General features: G+C 45.7%; 1 protein-coding gene across 10 annotated transcripts in view; it reads left to right on the forward strand.

The window, feature by feature from the left end:
- Amph (amphiphysin) overlaps window positions 1-27234 on the forward strand; it is a 197406-nt gene that overhangs the window by 32298 nt on the left and 137874 nt on the right. For all 10 annotated transcript variants that reach the window (XM_037423611.2, XM_037423612.2, XM_075893965.1 and 7 more), the window contains exons 3-4: window positions 8914-9063; window positions 12489-12584. In XM_037423611.2, coding sequence (XP_037279508.2) covers window positions 8914-9063; window positions 12489-12584 — 246 coding nt within the window. The remainder of the gene's footprint in view (window positions 1-8913; window positions 9064-12488; window positions 12585-27234) is intronic.

A 27234-nucleotide genomic window follows, 5' to 3' on the forward strand; every position in this document is an offset into this window, starting at 1 on the left:
GCATACTGTAGGGTAAACACAGTGCAGGAACAACACAGTTAAGATACAACCAATATTAAAACCAACAGTTAATGAGCCTAGGAATGTGTTGGGGACATACTGTTTAATTGTATTGTATGATACAGATGGAAAAGAGGTAATATCAGGGACCCAACCTTCAACCTTTGAATAACGTACCCAGTGCTCCACCAGTTAATCTGTGGTGGTGGTCGTCTTAACCGAAGCATCTGCCTACAGTCTGGTCACCGTATATAAACAAATAGAGGCTCCCCATATGTGAACTCTCGCATTTACATTGTGGGCAATAACAGAGACAAGACAAAAATGCTCCCTGGAGAGCATGAAGCCCTGGCCAGTATATGGTCGTGTGAGAAGTGGCCTATTTATTTCTGGGGCTAGTCCTTCACTTTACCAACCAATTACCATGCACTGGTTGCCCTGCTGTCATCCTGGAGCTCACAACAGTGGCCCCTTTGTATCACAAGATAGACCGTGCAACTCCTTCACTACTATCTCACATTCGTGTTTGAAATAAGAGCGAAAAAACACAAACGCATGGGCACGAAGGATGCCTCGCCACTAGCAACTGAGGTTTTAATCAAAAACATAGAAATATATAAACACTCATTATAAAAAACAAGATTAAGAAACAGGCAACCGCAAACTGAGTATGCATGTAAAAGAAAAACTCCAGGCCTATTTTTGCCACCACAGTGAGTTGCATGAAGATGTTCTACTTCATGGCTTGACAACGCTACCGACGGACAGATTCTGCAAGAAACACCCCCTTTAGCAATATAGGTGGCCTCAACATTTTTTCTCGATCCCCTGTTCTCGTGTTCAAAGCAAAATAGATGTTTCTTTAAACAAAGGCTGGTGCCTTCAGTCTTGGCAATGAACAGATTGGTGCGAAAGCTTGTCAGTCCTCAAAGAATATCTGTGTTGACGCAGACGTATATTGACACACTACAGAAGTGTGACAAAGGCTTTCAGGCACCACTCCAGCCTGTCCCCCACCCTGACGGGGCCTGGGGCAAAATGTCAGTAGACATTATAGGGCCCTTTGAATGAGCACCAACGGACTGTCGGTTTTTCATTGTCTTATTGGAGGATTACTTATCCATGTGGTTGAAAATTGTGTTCTGCAGTGACACTGTGCCTTGATCAGCTACCTGCTTGGTGTCTTTGCACGAGAGGGCTGTGTTGGTCTCTGATCGACAAAGATATCAAGAACTTTTAAGGGCGAAGCTTCTTAAGCCATGGGTCGTGCGTCCCCGATGTATGTAGTAGTAGTCGTATTAGGTAGCCACCTCTCGTTTAGCTTTTGGAATGTTTGCTGGATGGTGGTGCCTGTATATAATGAATAGAGGCCGGATTTTTAGGCACTAAAAAGTGTGTTTTAGGTGCCAAAGACAGGCAGTTAAAATACCATTTGAGGCATTCAAAATTATATATAGGCTCAATCAAGTTCAACAAAAATTGAAATAATCTAAAACAATGACGTCGGTGACTTGTATTTATGACTAGCAGCAAAGAGGTGGTATTGTTCGAGCTAGCACGAAGGCACCAACGGTTGAACATAGGCATGCATTTGCCACGCGATTCGCAGATTACATACTTTTGTTTTATTGTCCAGCACTGTGAGCCGTGTCGACCGTCCTATCGCAACTCTTCTGGGTCTCTTTCGTTGCGTCGTGGCTGGGAAGGGCAGCACAAGAGCAAATAACCAGACCACTGACCTCCCAAACGGGAAGGATGCCAGGTTTGATCGCGTAATTTCTCTCCTGTCAGTGAACACCTTAGAGGGTCTCTCGCTAGGGTTGGGTGTTTCGAGCAGACAAGCATAATGGGTTCCTTGCTGTACATCACTCCCTGCATCTTGGGGCGTGCCCCAAGATGCAGGGAGTGATGCACAGCAAGAAATGACGCACAGCAAGAAATGGTCCGGCTTTTACGTCGCTCCTTTAGGCTGTGACATCATTCACCATACAATCTTTATCAGATCTTGGTTAAATGCTGCCTATATCGAAAAAAAGAGACGTAGAATGATCTATCTTTTGAATATATCCTGCATGTTAAACGGTACAGTGTTGCACGTGAATTACTTTAGCTGGCGAGTTTAATTTGTGTTCTGTCGTTTAGCATGAATGAGGAGTACTTTGGTTTGGGCTAGCTCTGTTGTTTAGCATGAATGAGGAGTACTTTGGTTTGGGCTAGCTGCTTTATATCATTTTGAAAGAGAAACGCAAGGACAAAGGAAAAAGGAAGACGGCGTTCGTTGTCTTTATGTCTTTCTTTTCCCTGAATCCTTGCGCTGCCCTGCCCTTTCAAAATAAGTATAATGAATGAAAGCTGAAAAAAAGATAATAAAATGTGCAAATGGAATGTCAGCCTGTTATTATTTTGATTTTTGTTTTCAATGGCCACGAGATGAGTATGGTTATTGGCCCTCGTTTCGCATCCACCTTGGTGGACCAGTGGCTATAGGGTGCTCCGCTGCTAATCCGAATGTCCCAGGGTCTGTTCCGACAGCGGCGGTCGCATCTAGATAAAGGTGAAAAAGCTAGATGCCTGCGTATGGCCTGACGTCAGTGCACCAGAGACAACTTCCGGAGATCTCCATTACGGCTTCCCTCATAATCATATCATGTTTTTTTTTTCATGTGAAATTGCACATACTACCACTAGTACTTCTACTATTATGTACTAATACTGCTACTACTCCATATCTTTTGCATTCGTATTCTCGTAGTTCCTGCATCGTGCCTTCGCCTACCCTGACAGCACTTAGCTTGTGTTTGGTGTGTCATCTCTGACCGCAGTTTCAGCGGAGCGACATCGTGTGTTGCGGTTACAATATATGATCTATCCCAGCCTCTCCAAAATTATGCCCACTGACTGATCCATCGATGGCGTACGATGGCGTATGTGCACGAGTAAACTGGTGCAGGTCATGTGCGTGTGACCTTGCTTGCACATGATGTTCTTGGTGCGTTTGCATCATGTGATCCTCCAGCCCAGACACCGAAGAGAGCATCGAAGGATTTAGGCTCGCCGTGGCTACATGAGGCGAGAGCCAAGCGATTCAAGCTTGCCTCTTCGCATCATGGTTTTTGCTGGTAGCGAATCAATTTGAAAAATCACTGTGGTAGAACGTTTCTTATTGGGCACGAAAGAAGTTATAGTGTCTAACTACAACTTCTTATGTCACCTAGAGAGGGGTGCTTTAAAGGAGTTAATAACAAACGAAACAAAAGCTCCGTGCACATCACATTTTTTTCCTGAAGGCACTGCAGCATATAGGTTACAATGTCAAAGAAAACATGTTTTCATTGATACAGCACACTTGTTTGCTTTATATGCCACTTCATTGAGTCATGAAACTAACAAAGAACGAATTAGTAAAAAAATTAGACCTGACACGACATTCTAAAATTTGCAGTCATTGCCCCAAAATGTATAGGGAAGTCCTAAATCTTGAGATTGGTGTTCATGAACACATCGTTTTCAATCCCTGGCAGAGAGAAATCGTGAAAACATGCATCATCAGAATTTTTTTTGACCAGAAAAAGTGAGTTTGTGCGCCACTGTGATATAGGTACAGAATGAAACTGAAACTGCGCAATCGCCGTAGAAGAGGACAAAAAAGAGCATGGACTGCGGCCAAAGGGCGCATGCCAGCGTTCGAGGTAGAGCAGCGATTGAGGCAGTTCTCGGCTGGACGTCTGATCCAGAGAACTCGTGAACCTTCTGGGCATGCTGTTCTGTTCCTGGAATCTAGCTGGGTGACTGGCCCAGGGACCAGGTGGTGCGCTGCAGGGACGGCTGCCGAATCAGCAGTTGCTCGGATCAGCAGCAGACGAATCATTGATTGCCCGGCCGCCGTTCCTCGAAACATCAATTGCCAGGCTGCCGTCAGGTCGGCCTAAGTGTGGCAAATCAGATTTATTGTGCCATGTTGATTATATCAACAAAAATTTTGCCAAGCTACGTCAAAACCAGATTTGGGAGTGCCTCTCACCAGCAATAGCAACACCAGCGTGTGAAAATGTGTACATTGTTCTCAGGGCCAGTAAAGTCACCATCACATACCTTGAAATATTTCGTTGAATAAACTGTGATCATGCGTGCGTCCTAACTAATCCACGGTGCTATGTTTGGTGCCGATGCAACTTCTGTTTTACAAGTCCGCTCAATGGCGGAACGAGCTCTTCTCAGGGACTCGGGACGTCTACTTCATTCAGTAGCGTGAAACTGTGGTGGACGTCATTCGTTTTAGGAACGCTGCTGATAGCTCGTTTGAAGAGTTGCACAGCACACATTTAAAGAAACTTTCACTAATAACTGCATGCGTTCTGCCAGAATGTCTATTTCTGGACCTCACGATCTTATTTGCTGCGCTTCGCATCCGCAGAACAACATGTGAAGGATGAGAGCTCGTTGACATTTTTCCTCAAATATATTTTATCTTCATCCAGAAGAACTTTTTCGTAATTCCTTCCATTAACACATGCACGTGTGTAATCGCTCTTGTGGTAAACGTCCCAAAAGACTTATACCCTCTGGAGCTCATTATTGCCAGAGTCTGAATTCAAATTTTTTGAGTTTTTTTAAACATCATCTCATTAATAAAAAAAGCTTTCTTCTGGTCAAAGCAGCTGCAATTCGGTTTTAATACGCGCAGCTTTCAGTAGTGAGGTCATCGCTGATGGCTCTAGTGTCAGAAGGCACACTGTGAAGCGGCTACGCCATGTTACACCTCCGCCTCTCACTTTCCCAGGTCAATATCTGAAAGTTGAAAAATAAACATCACAGCATAGCATTCATTGCTTCATTCTGCGGAGGGGGTGGGGGGTAAGGCTGCATTGCTTGAAGGGCACAGTCATTCGCGTGCGCTTTCTGCCAAAGTGCACATGTTGAAGGCTGTACAGCAAACAAAGCAGCCTCTCTGCTTTTCGCCCAGCCTCACTTACCTTATTGATGAAAAAATTATGCCATATCCATGGAATGAATGACGATAAGTGGGCGCAGCTTGAGAGGGGGAGATCATCAGTAAACCGTATCTCTCCCATGAAAGTTGGCCCATTGCATCATTAGAAAGACGTAAGACTGTGCGTATATTATACAAGTCAACTTTTATTTTCTTCTTGTTTTCAAAGGTGCTTTATGATCGGCATAGGTGGATCGGTGATGGGGTGTAGTGGAATCTTTGCAAGGATGAAATAGCGGGCAGTTTGCAAAGGGAACGGCAGACCCTCAACTTTTGGAGCTTTGCCCTTAAAATAAAGGATCTATGATTATCCTTAGTATTATTGCTTTACTTTAAGTCATTTGGAAAAATGTCTGATGGCAGACCAAGAGTACATACCAAAGAGCCAGTTTAATAAGGTACAGCGCATATGGACCCTGAGGGAAACTTCCCGATGTGTGACCAAGACTGCAGGCACCAATTATGTGCAGGCTTTTTGAAATAGTGTGTAACATGTGGGATGATGTGCTTCAAGTAAGGTGTTCTGGAATGGGGGAGTGTGTCCCCTGGCACCAGAAACATGGCTGTCTTTGCTATGACAATCAGTGGTGCAAGATTACACTGTACCACTGTGGCACCACCTGTCAAGGAAGTAACTGTATGTAGGCTGATATACAAAGCCTTTGAGATCAGAAGTTGCTGAACTGGTCATGAGTGTATGTGGGAACTTGTCCCCATCTGTTGCTCAGGACGCAGAAGCAAATTTTTTTCACATGCTAGGCAGACACGGTGTTTGAGGAAGCCATATGCATTCTAGTTTTTGCAGACTAATTTGAGTTCAGGGCTTGTTCTTTTAAAGTAAATGCAACACCCTAAATACATCGTGGTGCATGTGGTTGCGTTAGTGCGCTTTGGCATCTCTTTGAGGTGTAAATTGTTTAAAGAAATAAGCAGTATTCGTCATTGAGCATTACACTTTTATGTCAAAAGCCTTGCCACCACGCTTCTTGCATGTGAAAGGTGGTCAGTCGTAGAACTTGCCTGATGATGTTCACATTATTTTTGAGGACCTTGTGGACCTTGTATTTTTGAGGACCACGCACTAGGACACCATACCACCCTTCGGCCTAGCGTTCGGAAGGGGGGGGGGGGGGGGACATAAGGTAACCGTTCGCCGCGGGCACAAGGCGCTGTTGGCGGAGTCCGAACGAGCCCCGCAGGGGGCTGACGGACGGAAAAGAAAAGCGTGCTTACCCAGTGTCGTCCCAGGAAAGGTCTCTCCCGCTTCCGACGCAGCGCGCAAAAACCTCTCGGGAGACTCCGCGCGCGGCGGCACAGTCAACATCCGCTACCGGGTGAGGGGGTTAAGCGTCACTCTGCTCTCCCAGCGCTGCAGACAGCAAAGGAGGGGAGACATGTCTGGACATGAGAACGGCAGAAAAGGCGCCAAAGCCCGCGCTAAGGCAGCGGGCTAGCCTCAATTCCCACAACCTCCTCATTTGTTTCATTACATAACTTCTAGTTAGTGTGATAGCTAGACAGGCGTACATGCACATAAAATGAATAACGATGCTCTTATTCTTTTTCTTCTGCAATCAAACAGTAAGCAAAAGGGTTTGTGTTCTGAAATAGAAATGGTACAAACTCACATGACACAGAGGCAGCTTTATTTGTTGCAATAATGCATAAAAATGCGTTATTGGGGAAGCGGCCACTGTTTTCACAATAGTTTGCTGCAAAGACGACACACTACTGTATTCTAGTACACCAGATTAAGAGGCAAACAATTTTTTATACGAGAGTGAGATGTCAATGCTTGAAAGTATTTCAGGTGTCAACATCAGACATAGATAGCATCCCTTCAGCGATATAGAGACGTCGAGCTAAATGCAGAACATGTCTTGTATCATCAGTGAGACTTTCTAAAACAGTAGCCGGACGATATAATGCTCAGTACCATGGTGTAATAAAAGTAACTTTGATGTGTGCACTCCGCCTGACGGGGCGTCTACATAATTTTAATCTCCTTTCGCCTCTCGGCCCCCATGTCACAGCGCCCCCCCCCCCCCCCCACGCAACCGTGGCCTGTGGCATGTACTATAGAAAACGAGCTACTGGCGTAGCATTTGTAACGGCGTTGCGCACGTCAGAACTCAGCGCTGGAGTAAAATGCTTTTTGTTTTCTAACTCCGTACAAGCAGTTGTGGTGTTCGCCGCATGTGGCATTTTTGGTCGTGAGAAACGGGGTATGCGCTTACAAGTGCCTAGTTTAAAAATAAAATACTATGAGGTGAAAAATTGACCCCATATCTGCATGCTTGACTGCAAATGTCGTCGAAAGACGATAGTCTTTCGTCTGGAGAGACTGAATAAAACTTTTTTTCGTTTCGTGCGAAACAATGGGGGAATAGAATTCTGGAGGCACTGCGTGACACGAGTGCCATCTGGTGGTAATCTTAAAAAAACTGGAGGAGGGCCTCCCTTATAGCGAGCGCGCAGCTTGCACGCATAATCTTGGAGGCCATATTTTATAGATTTCAAGGTAGGTGGCAGCACCGTATCGTCTTAGCAAAACCTAAAGAAAGTCACCTTTTTGTGCATAGCGTTCCATTGTGACTGCAAAGTGATAAACGCTACACTTTTTAGAATTACTTATATGTGACTTTTTTAGTATTAAAAAAAAAAACACACCACAGAACATTGATGTGTTGATATTGTGGCTCAGGTATACACAATAATTGCTTTTCAATCGACAATTGCACAAGTAAACATGCAGAAACCAGAGCAATAGGGCGCTGAGGTTAGGGTGTACTTGAGCTGTTTCGCTTGACAAACAAACAGACAGGCAGACAGATAGACCAATATTTTTGCATTCAAGTACCCCAAGAAAGACTTTTTGTTTTCGTAAAGAAAAAAAATCCCCCCTGCATGTCACTGCACCCCCACGAAACTACAGCCGGCACACATACTAAAGCCAAACATTATCTGGATGCGTTCTCCTTCACGGCGGGCGGAGAGTGTCCACACCTAAATTATTTTTCTTACATCAGGTTAGTGCTCACAAAAAAGAACCTACCTATGGCAAAAAAGAACATTTCATTACATTTCAAAGAGGAATGAAAGTAAAGCTTCGCAATTTGTTCTCATGCATGGAAAAAAGCACCTGATTTTGAGAAAGACGCTGTTGTCAGCCGGCACTAAAGCCCTTCCTGCCCAGCAGCTGCACCAGCTGTTGGGCAGTGTGGCCGTGGTGAGTGCTCAAAGGTTTGAAGTGCAATAATGGTATGGAGACCACAAAAAGGGGATTTCCTTTTAAACAAAGCATTTCCTTGAAACAGAACGAGCAGTATAAGGTTTCTGGAACGCAATCTCAACGATTTACACGGACTTAGTGTCCTTTTAAAGGGGCCCTGCATCACTTCTTAAGTCATCGTCTAATGGCTTCATTAAAGGAGCTTTCTGCCTCACATGCTGAAAGCTACACAGGGAATGGGACAAGAAAGCCACGAAGATGCTCTTCTTGGCAGCGTGCATCATCACCTCGAACACTTTCCTTTTAATTCTTTCTTGAATTGTGTGGTTTACTTTCAGTGTAAAAGAACTTGTTGTTGGGCTAGTTGGTACAACATTTCTAAAAGTTGATTCGAGCGCGGACACACGACACGATCACTCACACACGCACACAGCCAGGCATCAAACACACACAGCGCTCACACACGCAATCAGTGTGATTGTGAATGCAGGCAGTCAGCCGCCACCACAACTATGCAGCTCACGATGCTCAAACCAGACAACAACCGTGCATGTTCACTATATCACATCATTTGTAGGGAGAAGAGGGTACGATTTCTAGCTGACTAAGAAACAATTAAAAATTGCAGGCCTTGTTCAACTTGCATGTCCTAGGGAAGTACTTTGGGGTCTTATTTTTCCTCGTGTTTCAGACGGCAGCAGCCAAACTGCAGAAGGAGTTCAAAAACTATGTGCTGTGCATCAAGAGCTTGCAGCTAGCCAGCAAGGCACTCATGGACACACTGAGTGAGATCTACGAGCAGGAGTGGGTCGGACACGAACAGATCCCCGTCAAGGCACAGGTACTGGGATGCTTGCTACGTTGTCAAACACCACTGAAAACATGTTGCGCAAACACAAAGCAAATTCTTCTTTGCTCAATATAAACATAGTTATTATGAGCAGCAAAATTTGACCTGAGATAAAATGATTATGAGCTGTGAGGTAAAGAGAAGTGCATGTAGCCCTCTCAAAGGTAGGAACTCCATTCTTTTTATTACAAATTTTTGCAAATAAAAGCAGCTCTGAGTGCGGTACATAGTAGAACATGTCCGCAACGCCTTCATAACATAGCTCAAGTTCCGAACAATGACCCTACTCAGGTAGTTCCACGAGAGCTTCTTGCTCATCATCAATGCACGCTGCAGAAATAAGGCGCCCCCCACAAATTTCTTGATGGGGAAGATGCCATGCAGCTCTGTAAACTTCAAACAGGAGTTCATCCAAATCTATCGTGATTGAACAAAATTTATCAAACATTGTAAGGGCGGTATTGTCGGCGATGTTGCGACTCGCCGCCGACCCTCCACTATATATTGTGGAGTTGCAATTAAAGGCCATTTAAATTTTATGGCTTACAGCGTATGTATAGAATAGAAGCCCTTTGGAGCAGTCGGAGGCACTCCTAGCTAGCTCAGACCCGCCGCGGTGGTCTAGTAGCTCAGGTACTCGGCTGCTGACCCGCAGGTCGCGGGATCGAATCTCGGCTGTGGCAGCTGCATTTGCGATGGAAGCGAAAATGCTGTAGACCTGTGTGCTCAGATTTAGGTGCACGTTAAACAACCCCAGGTGGTTGAAATTTCTAGAGTCCTCCACGACGGCGTTCTCATAATCTTAGGGTGGTTTTTAAGACGTTACTCAACATACCAATAAATTCTCGCCATCTCATACTGAACTAGCACTCCAGGACCGACTGGTGGCACGCATCCTATAAAGTGAATCATTAAAGTGAATCAATAAAGGGAATCATTCTGATAGGAGGCGCAGTGGGGGCCACTCCCATGGGGTCGCAGATCGACATACCATTCGATCCCTCTGCACCGCCAACAAAGCCGTGGAGAAGGAGATGAAAGGGGAGCCGGTTTCGAGTTTGCCCAGTAGAACAAAAATTGAAGTTCGTTGGTAATGAGAGCAACACGCTTCGTCTCTCCCAACAGCCCTCCCTCAGTTTTTATTTTTGGCCTCCTCCTGAAAAATGTTGCACCTTCATATATGCAGTTCGTTCTGTGATTCTTTAAAATACATTGAAATGAAGTTAAGGATAAAACTAGGCTTGTGCGAATAGTGAGCTTTAGTTTTGAAGCGAATGGTGATTTTGGTCTACAATTTTTGAATCGAATTAGAATAGTATATATGACATGTAAAAAAAAGAATTGGAATATTTATTATGGCCTAACTAACCTGCACATTATTTTTTAAATTGAAATAGGGTCTTTATGCGAAAGCCTTTCTTTTATTGTTCAAAGGAAGTTGAAAGAACAGTGAGTAGTATCAGGATTTGTTTTTCAGCAGGATGCGAGTCATGGCCCTTAAAGTACGTTACATTTTAAATTTTATTCAACTTACAGCAAATAGTCTGGCATAACTAGCTTTTAAGCTTAATAAAATTAATCGATTTGAGAGTAATATTTTCATTCAAAGGGGCCATGCGACACTTCTTCTAGTAGCCATGGAATGGATTCACTGAAGAAGCTTATTTATTGCTTCATGTATTCACCGGCGCTAATATTTTTAGAATTCATTCATTATGCGTGGAGTCGCAAAGATTTCTCGCACACTGCAAGTGCATTCTCTTCTCGTCCCAATGAAAGCGCTGGAAGCTAAGCAGGGAGGGATGGCACGGGGATAGAAAATATGTCGCATGGGCTTCTTGTTCAGTCATTTGCCGAGAGAAGAGAGCAATGTTTAGCTGACTTTAAGAATTTATTGTGAATCGCACGCCACGTGCTGCGCTATAATATTTGGCTTGCGTGTCCACGGTAGCCTTGACTATTGATCGGCAGCGTTTTCTGACATTGCTCAAGAAGTGTTGCAGGGCCCTTTTAAATTTTAAGGGAGGCTTCGTGGCAGAGCGGGTTTTTTTTTAAAAGGTGCTTTTACGATTCAGCACCCATACACAGCAGTGAAACCACCTTTACAGGCAGTAAATTCAGATCAATATGCATCTATTCGTTCCTTGTGAACACCTTGATATTTTCAATAATTTAAATTCAAATCGAAGCCAGTTGAAACGCCCTAGTATTTGTTAGAATATTTTAAAGCATTTGAATATTTGCACAAGCCTACATAAGACAGAGACAGAGTTAGGTCGCTGAGCGAGTCTTGAAGGGCCTCTCACCAGGTTTGACAATTTTGAGCTGACAAGGGCGTTATGTAAATGGGGTGTTCACGATAACATCTGCCAAAATTTGCAACACCACGCACCACGGAAATGAGTCAAATTTCAAGATGAACGCTGATCCCTCTTTCTTTTGCCGGCGCGCGCCCATAGAATGATGGCATGACGTGCACGCATAAATGGTCTTTTGTACACGGCAGTACCGTGAGGCAGTTCCTCTACACAGACAACTGTGCTCTGACATTGCCAACAGTGGCACGTGACATGGCGAAAATTATTTACCACGACATGCGTAGTTTATGTGCTTTGTTGCTTGAAAAGATCAATAAAACTTAAGATAAATAATGAGATGCGATAAGGGAATGAATGCGTCTTTTTTTCAAAATTTTCTCGTGATTACACTGAAATGTGGGGCTAATGTGCGGGAATTTCACGTCTGTTCGTGTCCTCGTGGTCAGCGCACCGAGCTGACGACAGCCATGGAAGCGAAAGTAACGCTCCTACACGTTGGCACACTCATTGTTCTCATCTATTATACCGTGTTAAGCCAGCATTTCCAAACCATCCTTCAGAAACAGTCAGTTGGCCATAAAATAACGCTGGTCAACATGCTGGTCAACAAAACAACGCCGCTCGTGTGCTCGGGGGTTGGGCCATGTTGAGGCACGTCGTGCGCACGTGACAGATGCTGGTGAGGGTAGGAAAGAGATTTGGCTTGCAAAGGCTGCGCGAGAGAACAGCAAGGGTTTCGAGCTCGCCTCGTCTCATCCTCATTTTGTACCGCTTCAAAAAGACAGTTTTCTCAGCTCGTAATAAACTGATTGAAAAAATTCTTGTGGCATAATGCTCCTTATTGGGCACACAACAACTTCCACTGTCTAACAAAAATTTGTTATGGGGCCTGGTGAGTGGCCCTTTGAAGATAGATGGTGAGAAAACAGTATTAGAAGGAGGGTTTTTTTTTTTTTTTTTTCAGATGTCATTTGTTTTTTATGGACATGCAAAAAAAGGCTTCACATTTTTATTTTTCAGTGCGTACTGCTGTTTAGTTGTGCTGCAATTTTGCCAAGTATCTAACATGTTTTCCTGTCTACCGCTTTATGTCATTAGACTTTGGAACTTCTTTGGGACGACTACCACAGGAAGATGAATGACCAGGTGATGATTCCATTGAACAGCTACATCACTCAGTTTGTAGACGTTAGGGTGAGTACTCGCTTTTAGCCATTCCGGCATGCCTTAGGCTATTGTGAGAGGAGCCTTTCTTGGCAGTTTGAGAAGAAAAAAAAGTTGGTACTACAGTTAAACCTCTTTATGAAAGGCATGCTCCGGGCAGCGATTCTTGCCTTTTACATGAGATATCTCTTATAAGCAGGAGACCTTGTATGCATTTTCCTATCAACCTGTATTTTTTTGTAGGCATCCCGGCGTCTCTTATAACCATTTGTCTGTTATATCAATCTAGGGGTTCGACTGTATTATCATTATTATCCTAATATTGTAGGTAATATTACAGCTTCCATATTTTCTACTTCATAAGTCGCATTTTTTAAATAAATGAACAAAAGAGTGAACATTTCTTAAAGCTCTTTTTTCTTTGTTTATTGATACACAAGGTTTTTTACAACTAACAGGCAATTAAGCCATGTGATGTAGGGGAATGTTATTTGGGGGTGAGTGTGACACAAATGAGAGATTAAAGTAGACACCAGCAGGAACCTAATCTGCCACCCTTAAACAATGTGTGTGATACTCTACCAACTGAGCAACAGGGATCCCCCTGTCCACTTTTTGGGGTGTACATGTGCATACAAATGTGAGAATGCTGGTTAGCACCGCTCAGAAGCATGACTTGGACAGTTTTTTTTTTTTTGTGCCTGTTGGCATCACGTAGCACATGACGTTTTTACGAGCTGTCAGCAGACCAATAATCTTTTGCATACTGCCTGAAGGCATCAAGTCTGCCAGAACAAGACTCTCGCTATGAATGAAGGAAAGAAGAAGAACTTGCAAGGGCTCTTCATTAGACACCAGATTAATTTCAACCAACAGAGCCAGCCAAGGCATAGCAGATGGTACGTGCAGTAATTATGATAGAAGTGAGGAGGAGTGTGTGTGTGTGGGGGGGGGGGCTCAGCAGAGAATCATCGGATATCTGAAAGTTCTCTTGATCAAATATGTCGAAGTGCACTTTTCGCAAAGGATTACATGAAGCTGCATGAATGCTTTCCTAAAAACGTACTCTTATCACTATGCTACGTTGACAGGGGCTTTGATGGGCTGACGACAAGGAAGCGATCCCAGCTTTGTGAAGCCTCAGTATTGGCTTCTCAAATGTCGTTAAATTGGAAATTTTTTCAAACCAAGAAAGCAATTTTGAAATCCTTCAAAATTTATAATTGTACTCTACCAACATCCAAAACATGCCACAGTATAGCTTTTGCCAGCAACCCGTGCCTGCACGTCTGAAAAAGTCCATGATGCCAACTCTATGCAAAAATAAAAGGGTACTAAGGTATGTGACTCCTCTCTGATAGTCCTGACTTACCACGTGTGTGACTCTCTTTAAAAAGGCTCTCTTGTAGGTGATATAAAAAAAGAGAACACAGCGAGAGTTGGCATGTCTTGTTAACGACATTCATACTCGTGGCAAGTCAATACTACCTAGAAAGAGCCACACATTCCACTCCACTCTTAGAGTGCAGCTCCGGGAGACAGTCGTGGAAAGCTATAACTGGCTACCAATACGTGACGACGCGGATTGTGAGTACAGCGACGGTGCAAGCTACTGAAATGCAGAAGATGCTGGGAATCATCTGTCATATCTGTCGCATAAACCATTTGATAACCTAAGTAATCACTGGCACCTCAAGTACCATGCAGTACATGAGACCGGTACCCACAGCACGGTCTGCTGCTCTGTCAGAGATCTTGGGGGCAAGTGCTATTGGTAATAGATTGAGAGGGCGCTGCAAGGCACAGCAAGCATGGTTTAATAACAACCAAGATAGCTAAAAAAAAAACTTAGTACTCTTTAAAACTGTGGGGGTGCTGACACCTGTTGTTTGCTCTGCGTGGCGGATGTGTCTCGCCCTAAAGCCGCATTTCGGGTTACAGCTATCGGACGGTAAGTGGTAGTCACTTGGTAGCCACTATCATCATCATCATCATCATGGTATAGCGCCGGCGGTGACAAGCCTTGGTAGCGGCGAGCGAGAAATAGAGTGGTCTTTTCTGCGCATGGCGGTTGCTGCAAACGGTTGTCTCTAGCGTGGGTCCCCGGTGCGTGGCACCGCAGGTTGCGCGCCGGGAGCACGTAGCACGTGAACTTATTACGAGCGGGCAGTTGAATAATAGTCCCTCGTATACAACCTAATGACACCAAGTCTGCCAGTACGAGACCCTCGTTTAATGAAATAAGGGAAAGAAGTGTATACCTAAGGGCTCGTTTTTCCGTGTTTTAACACAATATTTATGAGATCTAACAGACAGTAATGCCAAGGAATGTACAGGGGAAGTTATTAGAACTAATGGAATGTAAATAAGAAGAAAGAAAAGTGGATGAAAAAATAACCAGCCGTGAGCAGGAATCGAACCTACGACCTTCGAATAACGCGTTCGATGCTCTAGCCACTGAGCTACCACAGCGGCCTTCCCTCCATCCACTTTTTTGAGTTTATATGTAAATTTAGAGGTAGGAGTGACAGTCAGCGCCATCTATAAGCCAAGCAACCAGTGTGAAAACACTCTTTTATGCGCATGTTTGGCGTCACGTGGCACGTGAACTTATTATGAGCGGGCAGCTGATTCATAGTCCCTCGTATACAACCTAATGACACCAAGTCTGCCAGTATGAGACCCTTGTTTAATGAAATAAGCAAAAGAAGTGTATACCTAAGGGCTCGTTTTTCCGTGTTTTAACACAATATTTATGAGATCTAACAGACAGTAATGCCAAGGAATGTACAGGGGAAGTTATTAAAACCAATGGAATGTAAATAAGAAGAAAGAAAAGTGGATGAAAAAATAACCAGCCGTGAGCAGGAATTGAACCTACGCCGTTTGAATAACGCGTTTGATGCTCTAGCCACTGAGCTACCACAGCGGCCTTCCCTCCATCCACTTTTTTCAGTTTATATGTGAATTTAGAGGTAGGAGTGACAGTCAGCGCCATCTATAAGTCAAGCGACGAGTGTGAAAACACTTTTATGCGCATGTTTGGCGTGACGTAGCACGTGAACTCATTATGAGCGGGCAGCTGATTCATAGTCCCTCGTATACAAGCTAATGACACCAAGTCTGCCAGTACGAGACCCTCGCTTAATGAAATAAGATACCTAAGGGCTCATTTTTCCGTGTTTTAACACAATATTTATGAGATCAAACAGACAGTAATGCCAAGGAATGTACAGGGGAAGTTATAACAACCAATGGAATGTAAATAAGAAGAAAGAAAAGTGGATGAAAAAATAACCAGCCGTGAGCAGGAATCGAACCTCTATATATATATATATATATATATATATATTCGAAGGTCGCAGGTTTGGATCCTGCCCACGGCAAATGATCTTTTCACCCACTTTTCTTTCTTCTCATTTACATTACAATTGGCCTAATAACTTCCCCTACACCTTCCTTGGCATTATTGTCTGTTAGATCTCATTAATATTGTGTAAAACACGAAAAACGAGCCCTTAAGTATACACTTGTTTCCTTTATTCATTAACGAGGGTCTCGTACTGGCAGAAATGCTGCCTTTAGGTTGTATACGAGGGACTATTGGTCAGCTGCCAGTTAGTAATAAGTTCAAGAGCCACGTGACGCCAAACAGGCTCATAAAGCGTGTGCCACACTCGCCGCCATGGCTACTAGTGGCGCTGAATGACACTCCAACGTTTAAAATTGACATAGATATCCAATAAAGTGGCTGGGGGGATGGATGTCGTGACAGCTCAAGTGGTAGAGCATCGAACGCGTTATTCGAAGGTCGCAGGCTCGGATCCTACCCATGGCAAGTTATCTTTTCACTTGCTTTTCTTTCTTCTCATTTACATTACGATTGGCTTAATAACTTCCCCTATACCTTCCTTGGCATTATTTTCTATTGGATCTCGTTAATATTGTGTAAAACAAGAAAAACGAGCCCTTAAGTATACACTTGTTTCACTTATATAAATATATATATATATATATATTGTAACGCGGACTGAAAGAGCGAGGAAGAAGAAGAGATCGGACGCGCTCGAGCGATGGTGATTCGGCAGTGACGGTAGAGCGCTGACATTTTTCATTGTAAATAAACCCATCACATCCGTAACAGCTTTGGTGGAGCGGTGCTGGGTAACTTGCCATCCTGGACCCCGCAGCAGAAGTTCTTCGAAGAAGCAGACGCTTAGCTGGCCTACCTCCGGACAACATCAGCATGAACGACGACACAGCAATCCCATCGACGTCCTACGCTGCTGCATCCACTAGTGCCACTGACACGGCACAAGGTGGCCGTCGACCTCGACAACCAGACTACTGGGCACCTGAGCCACGAATTTTCTCAGGTAAAACTGACGAAGACGTGGACGCTTGGCTAAAACACTTCGAGAGAGTGAGCCGCTACTACGAATGGGGCGCACCGGCGAAGCTCGTGAACGTAGTATTCTTCCTTGCCGGGACAGCCTTGCTTTGGTTTGAGAACCATGAACATGTCCTCCCCACTTGGGATATATTTGTTAAGGAACTGAAGGCCTGCTTTGGGGACACGAGTTCCATGGAAAAGAAAGCTGAGCAAACGCTGTCACGTAGGGCTCAGTTGCCCGGCGAGACGTGCACAACCTACATTGAAGTGTTGAAGCTTTGCGGAATTGTCAACGCAAATATGTCTGACGAAGACAAAGTCGGTCATTTGTTGAAAGGCATCGCCGAGGACGTGTACAATTTTTTGATAACAAAAGAAAACTTGAACACTCCTTCGATTTTCAGGCAGCAGTGTCGCGCATGCGAGGAGTTGAAGACCCGAAGAATTTTACCCAAGTTCGGGCGCTTGGACAATGTTCCCACTGTCGCAAGTATGGACGTCGCCACCTGCGAAGACATTTCCTACCTCGTACGTCGGGTAGTTCGAGAAGAGCTCGTACGACTTCAAGCAGGTGACGTTCACCACCAATGCTCGTTCGCCGCGTGCCTTGAACCACCTCCCTACTGGATGCGAGAGCGTCACGTTGAAAACCGACCACGCACAGAAACTGCAGATTTTACCCCGCGGCTTCCGTTTCCCCCGACGGGTCGTGGCCACCACCGGATGTCATCATCTCGACGTGCCGCTGCGGACCCCTGACCGTCGTCAACCAGGCTTCTACCAGAAAATTACTATGCTTCATCACAAAATGTTCCTGCGGAGCACGACCCGTCTCCGCGTACTTCTGCTACCTCTGCTCCGGCTAACGTAAGTCGAGAAGTCCCCGTTTGCTACACATGTGGTCTCCCAGGGCATATTTCGCGCTTCTGTCCCAGACGGCCGCCTGCACCGCCACGTTTTTCGACGTATCCGGCTCGTATGTACGAAACGCCTGTGCCGCCACGTTTTTCGACGCACCCGCCTCGTATGCACGAAACCTGGACCTCTCACTCGGCCGACCACCGTCCCCGACAGCAATGGCCTAACGAATTTCGCAGCGAGTCCCCTGCCTCCGAGAGAAGCCTGACGCCGCCTCCGACACGGTCCCGCCGGTCGCCGTCTCCGCGTCGTCGGTCACCTTCCCCGCATCAGCCGGGAAACTAACTGGTGCGACCGATGGAGGTGCGGTCGCGGGACGGTCAGTTTCGCCAATTCCTCCTTCTGCTGTGATGTTGATGAACAAAGTGCGTGTGTGTATAGACGGTGTAGATACTCTTGCTCTTGTAGACACTGGTGCTGCTGTTTCGGTTATGAGCCTTCGGTTCAAACATCGTTTCTTGGGTCACAAAGTTATGTTCGCGTGGAATCGTAAAGAAACTTTTCGTGGAGTTGGAGGCGAAACGTTATGCCCTGTTGGTATTTGTTCAGTTGTACTCACGATTGGTGGACAAAATTTCCGAGTTGAATTCACCGTACTGGCTCGCGCAACTCATGACATCATTTTAGGGATAGACCTCCTTCATGAATGCGGCGCTACGCTTGACTGTGGAACTGGAGAGATTCTTCTACAAAGTACGTTGCCCGCTGCAATAGTTGACGATTTTCCGACTCTGCCCATCGATGCTCTTTCGTTGTCTGAAGATGTGACGATCCCTGGTCGGACAGCAGTGTTTGTACCCGTATGCTCTTCTCATGTCCGCTCAGGACGCTGCACTGGACTTGTGGAGCCTGATCATGCAAACGCCATTAAGAAGAATGTGCTGGTCCCACGGTCTGTCCTTACAGCCATCGACGGACATGCTTGCTTGTGGGCACTCAACGCAGCCTCAGAGCCTGTTGTTCTACCAGCCGGATTCAAACTGGGTACGTTCGAGGAGCAGGCCACAATCGACGTGAGAATGGTCTCAGAGTCTCCAGCTATCAGTCAGACTGCGCCCAACTACTCAGCCGAGATTAAACGTATGATCAACAAGTCGTTGCCTTCTTCCGAGCAGAATGTCCTTGAGGAGGTACTTACACGCTACGCGGGAGTCTTTGATTTCGCTCAAAACAAGCGTTGTTCCATGTTGCCCGAATCCCGTATGCACCACCGCATCAACACGGGAGATGCTACACCGATACACCAGAAACCCTATCGCGTATCCCCGTCAGAGAGGCAAGTGATCGCCGATCAGGTCAACGACATGCTGCAGAAAGGCGTTATTCAAAAGTCAAGCAGTCCCTGGGCAGCTCCTGTTATATTGGTAAAAAAGAAAGACAACTCTTGGCGATTCTGTGTAGACTACCGCCGTCTCAACGCCGTCACAAAGAAAGACGTGTATCCGCTACCACGCATCGACGATGCTGTTGATTGTCTGCACTCGGCCGCCTACTTTTCGTCTGTCGACCTAAGGTCTGGATACTGGCAAATACCAATGCATCCGTCTGACAAAGAGAAGACTGCTTTTGTCACGCCTGATGGATTATTTGAATTCAACGTTATGCCGTTTGGCTTATGCAATGCCCCAGCTACCTTCGAGCGATTCATGGACTCCATCCTTCCCGGTCTCAAATGGGAGATATGTATGTCTTATCTCGATGATGTAATTATTTTTGGCAAGACATTCCACGAACACAACCGTCGGCTTAGCGTTGTTCTAGACTGCGTCAAACAAGCTGGTCTCGTTTTAAACGCAAAGAAGTGTCATTTTGGTGAGCGTCAAGCCCTTGTGCTTGGATATGTAGTTGACAAGGACGGTATACGACCAGACCCGCACAAAATCAGTGCTGTCCGAGACTTCAAGCAACCGACGTCTTTGAAGGATCTCCGTAGCTTTGTGGGCCTGTGTTCTTATTTTCCTCGGTTTATCAAAGACTTCGCCCAGCTTGCTCATCCCCTGACAGAGTTGCTCCGCAAAAACACTCCATTTCGATGGACCATTGAGTGTGAGGCTGCTTTCGAGCAGCTGAAGTATTTGCTTACTTCCGGGCCCCTCTTGCGCCATTTCGACCCGGAGGCACTCACGGAACTGCGTACAGATGCTAGTGGTATCGGAGTTGGTGCCGTGCTAGTTCAATATCACGATAGCCGGCAGCACGTCGTGGCGTATGCAAGTCGTACTTTGACTAAGGCGGAGAGGAATTATACGGTCACCGAACTGGAATGTCTTGCAGTTGTTTTCGCCGTTCAAAATTTCAGACCTTATTTGTACGGCCGGCAGTTCAAGATCGTCACAGATCATCATTCGCTTTGTTGGCTTGTCGGACTACGTGACCCAGCTGGTCGGTTGGCTCGCTGGGCCTTACGGCTTCAAGATTATAATTATTCTGTGACCTACAAGAGCGGTCGATGTCACGCAGATGCCGACTGCTTATCTCGTCTTCCATCTCCAACTGTGGATGCTGATGATGATGATTTTGACAACTACCTGGCCGCAATCTCATCCAACTTCCCAAATTTGGATGTCTTTCGTCACGAACAACAGCGTGACCCTTCGCTGAAACCAATGATTGATGTGGCTCGTAGCTCTAAACGCGCCACGCCATTCGTGATTCATGACGCCCTACTATATCGCAAGAATTACTCCAGCCATGGTTCCACACTACTACTCGTCATGCCAGAATGCCTGCGTCTTGCGGTATTCCAAGCCATGCACGATGACATCACGTCTGGGCACCTTGGATTTGCCCGAACGCTTCACCTTATCCGACAACGTTTTTACTGGCCACGACTCTGGAAGACCACCAAGCACTACGTCGCAAGTTGTGATGTCTGCCAACGCCACAAACAACCTACCACACCATCGGCCGGCCCACTGCAGCCGGTTAAGCCACCGACATCACCATTCGAAAAAGTCGGCATAGATTTACTGGGCCCTTTCCCCAAGTCTACCACCGGCCGCCGCTGGATTATTCTGTGCGTAGATTACCTGACGCGGTATACTGAAACGATGGCGGTTGCTTCAGCCACATCATCTGATGTGTCATGGTTTCTTCTACACTCGATCATACTTCGTCACGGGGCCCCTCGTGTGGTGATAAGTGATCGCGGCGGTCAGTTTACCGCTGACGTTGTCGAAGAGTTGCTACGGCTTTGTGGGTGTCAGTATCGCCATTCCACGCCATACCACCCTCAGACCAACGGCCTCACTGAGCGCACCAATCGTACCATCATCAACATGCTTTCAATGTACGTCGCAGCGGATCACAAGAACTGGGATGCCGTATTACCTTTTGTTACATACGCCTTTAATACCGCGAAACACGAAGTGACAGGTTATACGCCTTTCTTTCTTCTCTATGCTCGTCATCCGCAAAGTTTCCTTGACACCATACTTCCATTTTCGACGAACGAAAACGCCAGTGTCGCGCAGACTTTGTGTCGCGCCAAAGAAGCTCGTCGACTTGCTCGGCTCCGAACTCTTTCCGCCCACGCTCGCGTGAAAGACCGTTACGACGGAAAACACCCGCCCGTGACTTTCGCTACAGGTGATTTGGTCTGGCTGTGGACGCCTGTTCGAAAAAAGGGACTTTGCCAGAAGTTTCTTTCTAAGTACTCAGGACCGTTTGTCATTAATCAGTGCTTAAGTGACATCACTTACGCTGTCGCGAAAGTGACAGCTCAGAACCGGCGTTCGCGCAAGACGCAAATTGTGCACATTGCCCGATTGAAGCCCTACAACAACCGATCCCTTCTACTCGCTCGGTGAGCTTCGTCTGGCCCGGAGGAAAATGTAACGCGGACTGAAAGAGCGAGGAAGAAGAAGAGATCGGACGCGCTCGAGCGATGGTGATTCGGCAGTGACGGTAGAGCGCTGACATTTTTCATTGTAAATAAACCCATCACATCCGTAACAATATATATGATATGGCACAACGGGAGCGTTGTCAGCAAGGATAAATATATTTATTTCCCTACAGTTTCGGGAGTCGTCCTCCCTTCATCAAGGGATGAGTTATACTAACATGAACTTCCAAACTTCGTTGCTGCCGCGTCCCTCTCGCCTTGAAAGATGTTTCCAAGAGTGAGAGAGAACTCAAAAAAGAAAGAAAGAAAGAAAAAAGAGAAAAAAAAGGCGGAAAAAAAAAGAAAAGAAAAAAGAAAAAGAAGAAAAGAGGAAGAACCACTGTGAACACTGAGAATGAAACCAAATGTCTGTGTACACCCACATCCAGTTCTTATCCCAAGCTGGGCAGTTCTCGACGTGTGTCGGGCCACCCAAGATTGTTGCCGCGGTGTCGGGAGGGGTCTGTGATGGCGTGCGTAAAGAAAGGGTTTCCCCTTAATGGGTCGGTTGGCTCCTTACCTTTCATCTTTGTCCGTTTCCCTTCAATGGTCATCAAGTGGTAGGCGAACATAAACACTTTGTATGTGCATGTGAAAAAAAAAACAAAAAAAGAAAAAAGAAAAAACAAGAAAAACAAAGAACAGTGCACACGTACGAGTCAGTCAGAAAAAATAAGCATGGTCTCCAGCTATTAATCTTTGTCACCAATTTCCTTCTGGCTTACTTCTCGGAGGCAGGAGAGTCTTCCGGAGTCGTCGTTGATGCCGGCTACCAATGTTCTAAACTTGAAAATAAAATATGCGAAAAAATATGCCTCACGCTGTTCGCGCTCGCGCCTGTTTGAGAAACCGGACTGCAAAAGAGTTACGCTGATATTTTCAAAACTGTGGTTTGGCAGGCGCAGATGTCTAGATAATGGTAGCTTTGGCAGTGAAGTGGCGTGGTACCGGTGATTATTGAACCTCAGCTGAAATGGCGTGTCTGTTCGGCCGATATATTCTTGTCCGCAGATGTTGCAATGTAGCATGTATATTACGTTACTGAAGTCACAATTAAGGCTTTCAATTATGCGGAATTTGAAATCCGAGAAGTTCGCTTTGGATTCACGTGTCGTGACTATCTGTGGGCATACCTTGCATCGAGCTTTTCCGCAGGGATGGCACCCTGATTGAATTTTGGGGGGATTTGTTCATGCTCTGACAAGAATGTCCTTCAGATTTTTATCCCTGTAGTACACCACATGAGGTGGCTTCGCGAAAAATAGAAGTTAGTCGTTTGCTTTGCCTGATTATGTTGAAATGGCGGGAAAGTATGTTGTTGATTCGTGGCGCTGATGAGGAGTAAGTTACTACAAGGTTTGTTTGGGAAGTCGTTTTAGATACTCTGTTTGGTCCCTTAATTATATCATTCCTGTTCATGTTGCGAGCACGTAGTATGGCATCGTCAATAATGTCTTTCGGATAATTTTGTTTCAATAAGGAATGCTTTAGGTGCTCTGCGTGTCTGTCAAATTCCCGCATATCGATGCATATACTTCGGTACCCGTAGGCCTGAGAATATGAAATACTCGTTTTGCAATGCTTTGGTTGGCTGCTGTTGAAATGTAGGTACATTTGACGGTCTGTAGGCTTTTTGTAAAGGTTTGTTGACAAGCGGTCATTTTTGACCTTGACAGTGACGTCCAAGAAGTTAATGCTGTTTTTGGAAATTTTGTGCGTGAATTTATATGATGGGTGGCACTTGTTAAAATCCTCTATGAAGTGGAAAAGACTTCCCTCATCGTGGTTCCATATCATAAATATATCGTCTAAGTATCTTCTGTAGTATAAAGGTTTCAAGGTGCGTCCCTCAATGATTGGGATTTCAAGTGAAGCCATAAAGGTGCTCGCGAAGTTTGGGGGCCATTTTCGTGCCCATTGCAGTGCCACTGACCTGAAGGAAATGCTTGCCATTGAACTCAAAATGGTTATAATTTAGTACAAGTTCAAGAAGTGTAAACAGTATCTCTCCACTTACACCAGTTGATGAGTCAGATTTTACATATTTAGAAACCATAGCCGCTATTCCGTCATGGTGGGGTGTGTTGGTGTACAGTGAGCAGACGTCCATGATCACCAGAAAACTACTGCCTAGGATGTCGAGACTTGAAGTTTTGCAGATGAAGTGGTTTGTGTCCTTTAGGTAATAGGGAAAAATTGGGGGGATGTTTTTTTATTAAGGAATTGATGAATTCTGATACATTTTCTGTTGATGTGCTGTTACTGGATACTATCGGACGTCCCGGATTGCCTGCCTTGTGTATTTTGGGGAACAAATAGAATCGACCGGGAACAGAATGGGCCGGTAACATTGTTTTTAACATTTTGCCGGTAATTTGCTCGTCCCGGCGGAGATTATTCAGGGTTACTTTTATCTCCCTTTCCAATTTGGGAGTCCAGTCAGTTGGAAGTTCTTTGTAGAATTTTGTGTCTGATAGGCATCGTTTCCCTTCCTGTAAGTAGTCCGACGTGTTTAGAATTACTATGCAGCCCCTTTATCAACCGGTCTGATAGTAATTTCAGTGTTTTTTCGTAGTTTATCAAGTGCCCTTCGTTCTGACTTTGATATGTTGTTTCGAGATGGCCGATTTTTTTCATACGCTCTGATGATATCTTTTTGAACTGCTGATATATACATATCGAGATGTTTGTCCCTCTGCTCACCTGGACACCATGATTTGTCACCACCAATCAATCTATTCTCGTCCGTACAGTCCTTGCGATCATGAAAGTATTCACGGAGGCGGAGATTACGCGCAAAGTTATCGAGGTCTTGGTACAGTTCAAATTCATTGAATCTACCAGATGATGGACAAAAGGTTAAGCCTCTCGACAAAAGTTGTAGCTGAGCGGGTGTGAGCGTTGTGTTGGACACATTGAGGACAAATTTCTCATAAGTTTTTGGCTGCTCTTGGCTATCAGGTGGCACGGGAGTGTCAGCGTCATATTCGAGAGTAAGGCTGTTTTGATGAGGATTACACTGTCATTTCGAGTTCTCACTTTTCTCTTCAAAGTTAGGTTGTGGTACGGGTGGTCCCTGGCGTTCTTGTACGGCCCCATTCCTATTCCTATTTTCCCGTTGCAGAGGAGTGGAGCTTCTGCAGTCCCGATTGAATTTTCTATCTTTTACTACTGAAATTTCACCTGTCTTCTTTAGTTCACATCTTTCCAGTTCTCTTGCCTCATTCTCTCCGAGATTTGATGCCAATTTCAGCGTGGCCTCCGTGACACTGTATTCGGCGGCCTTACACTCACTGTGGTCCGCAATGACCCGAGTCAGATACAAGGACGCTTCTAGTAATATCTTTTCCCACTTCCCCCTTTCTGCTTTACTTAGTGTAGACATTGTGGGGTTGCAGGCTAGGCGGAGGCCCTTAGGTGCAATTTGGTGAGATTGATTTTTGGTTAGTTGTTCCGCGTGTTTTTCTTATTGCACTCGTTTTTCAATAATTTTCCTAATCGATAGAAATAAATGGGACCATGCGTGTTTAAGACTGCCCATACCTTTTGTTTCCCCGTGTCATTTGGAAGCCGCCGCCTTGGTCTTCGCCACATTCGTCCGCCTGATGTTGTAAGGCCTTGCTAGTGGGAGTGGCGACGTCATCACTGCTGGGACCCTGGATGGCTCTTTGTGTCCCTCGGCTCCCTGTTGTTGAGTGTGTTTGGCACTGGAGTTTGCCGTGCAAGCAGTTGCCGCCGATCTCTGACTCACTGGTGGGACTCGCTGGCTCGCTGGCCTCGCTGGCAGTAGTGGCGACATCGTTACTCCTGGGGCCCTGGATGGCTCTGTGTGTCACTCGGCTCCTTGTTGTTTAGGGGGCTTGGCACTGGAGTTGTCCGTGCAAGCGATTGCCGCCGTTCTCGATTACGCCGACGTCCATCGCAGCTGCACCCTCGTGTGCTGTGCCAGCAGCGCAACTCCCTCGAAACTTGCATGTAAGCCGTCAGCAGCCAGGAAGTGGCGCAGCGGGAGTGTTGAGAAACCATGTTCGACGTAATAGACGCCTGCTCCCAACAACCTGTAGTGGCAGAGACGGCGGGCCTCTCTCCTGAATCGTTGTACCTCCATAATAAACTAATTCATTGATGGCCAGTTCGAGTCCCGTCGTCAGCAATTGGGTGCGCGAGGTAGTGGCAGACTAAGATGCAGTGTCTTGATGTTCGGGCGCATCTGCCTCATTCGTTTCAATGCCTTCCTCATCGAATCCAGTGATCTTGAAGAGCTAGTCTTCAGGATGTCCGTGGTGCCCACATGCAGAAACAACGTGTCCACCCTGTAACGTAGATATTCAAGTAGCGCCGGAATATCCGAAAACATAGCACCGCCATAAGAGATGAAGCACGGCTTCGTTGAGTCGTCCGGGCTGAAGTGCATGTGGACGTACCGCATGATGGAGTCCCCGATGACGGCACACTTCGTAGGGTAATTTGGATATTGCCGCGACAAACGCTCCGTTGATGATGTACTGGCAGCCATGGATCAGGTCAGTGGGAGTAATAATTCAATGGGCCAGTTAGTCTTCTTGAAGGTATGGGATATGGCACAACGGCAGCGTTGTCAACAAGAATAAACATATTTTTTTACCAACAGTTTTGGGAGGGGTCCTCCCTTTATCAGGGGTTGAGCCAAACTTCGTTGTTGCCGCGTCCCTTTTGCCTTGAAAGATGTTTGCGAGAGTGAGAGATAACTAAAGAAAGAAAGAGAAGAAAATACGAAAAGAAAAAAAGAGGAAGAACCACTGTGAACACTGAGAACAGAACCGAATGTCGGTGTACGTTCACATCCGGTTCTTATCCCGTGCTAACCAGTTCTCGACGTGTGTCGGGCCACTGGAGCTGTAGCAATAGCTAGAGCAATAGCTGGAGCATGGTCTGCAGCTATTGATAGCTGGAGTACATGCTTAATTTATCTGACTGACTCGTACGTGTACAATGTCCTTTCTTTTTTGTTGTTTTTTTTCTTTCTTTCTTTTTTTTCACATGCACATACAAAGTGTTTATGTTCGCCTACCGCTTGATGACCATTGAATGGAAACGGCGAAGATGAAAGGTAAAGAGCCGACCGACCCATTGAGGGGAAACCCTTTCCTTACGGGCGCCGTGACGGACCCCTCCCGCCACCGCGACGACAATCGTGCGTGGCCCGACACACGTCGAGAACTGACCAGCATGGGATAAGAACCGGATGTGGACGTACACCGACATTTGGTTTCGTTCTCAGTGTTCACAGTTGCTCTTCCTCTTTTTTTTTTCTTTTTCTCTTTTTTTCTTTTCGTCTTTTTCTTCTCTTTTCTTTCTTTCTTTCTTTCTTTTTTTAGTTCTCTCTCACTCTCACAAACATCTTTGAAGGCGAGAGGGACGCGGCAGCAACGAAGTTTGGAAGTTCATGTTAGCATAACTCATCCCCTGATGAAAGGAGGACCCCTCCCGAAACTGTTGGGAAA

The sequence above is a fragment of the Rhipicephalus microplus genome, chromosome 4, assembly GCF_043290135.1.
Source record: "Rhipicephalus microplus isolate Deutch F79 chromosome 4, USDA_Rmic, whole genome shotgun sequence".
Lineage (NCBI taxonomy): Eukaryota > Metazoa > Arthropoda > Arachnida > Ixodida > Ixodidae > Rhipicephalus > Rhipicephalus microplus.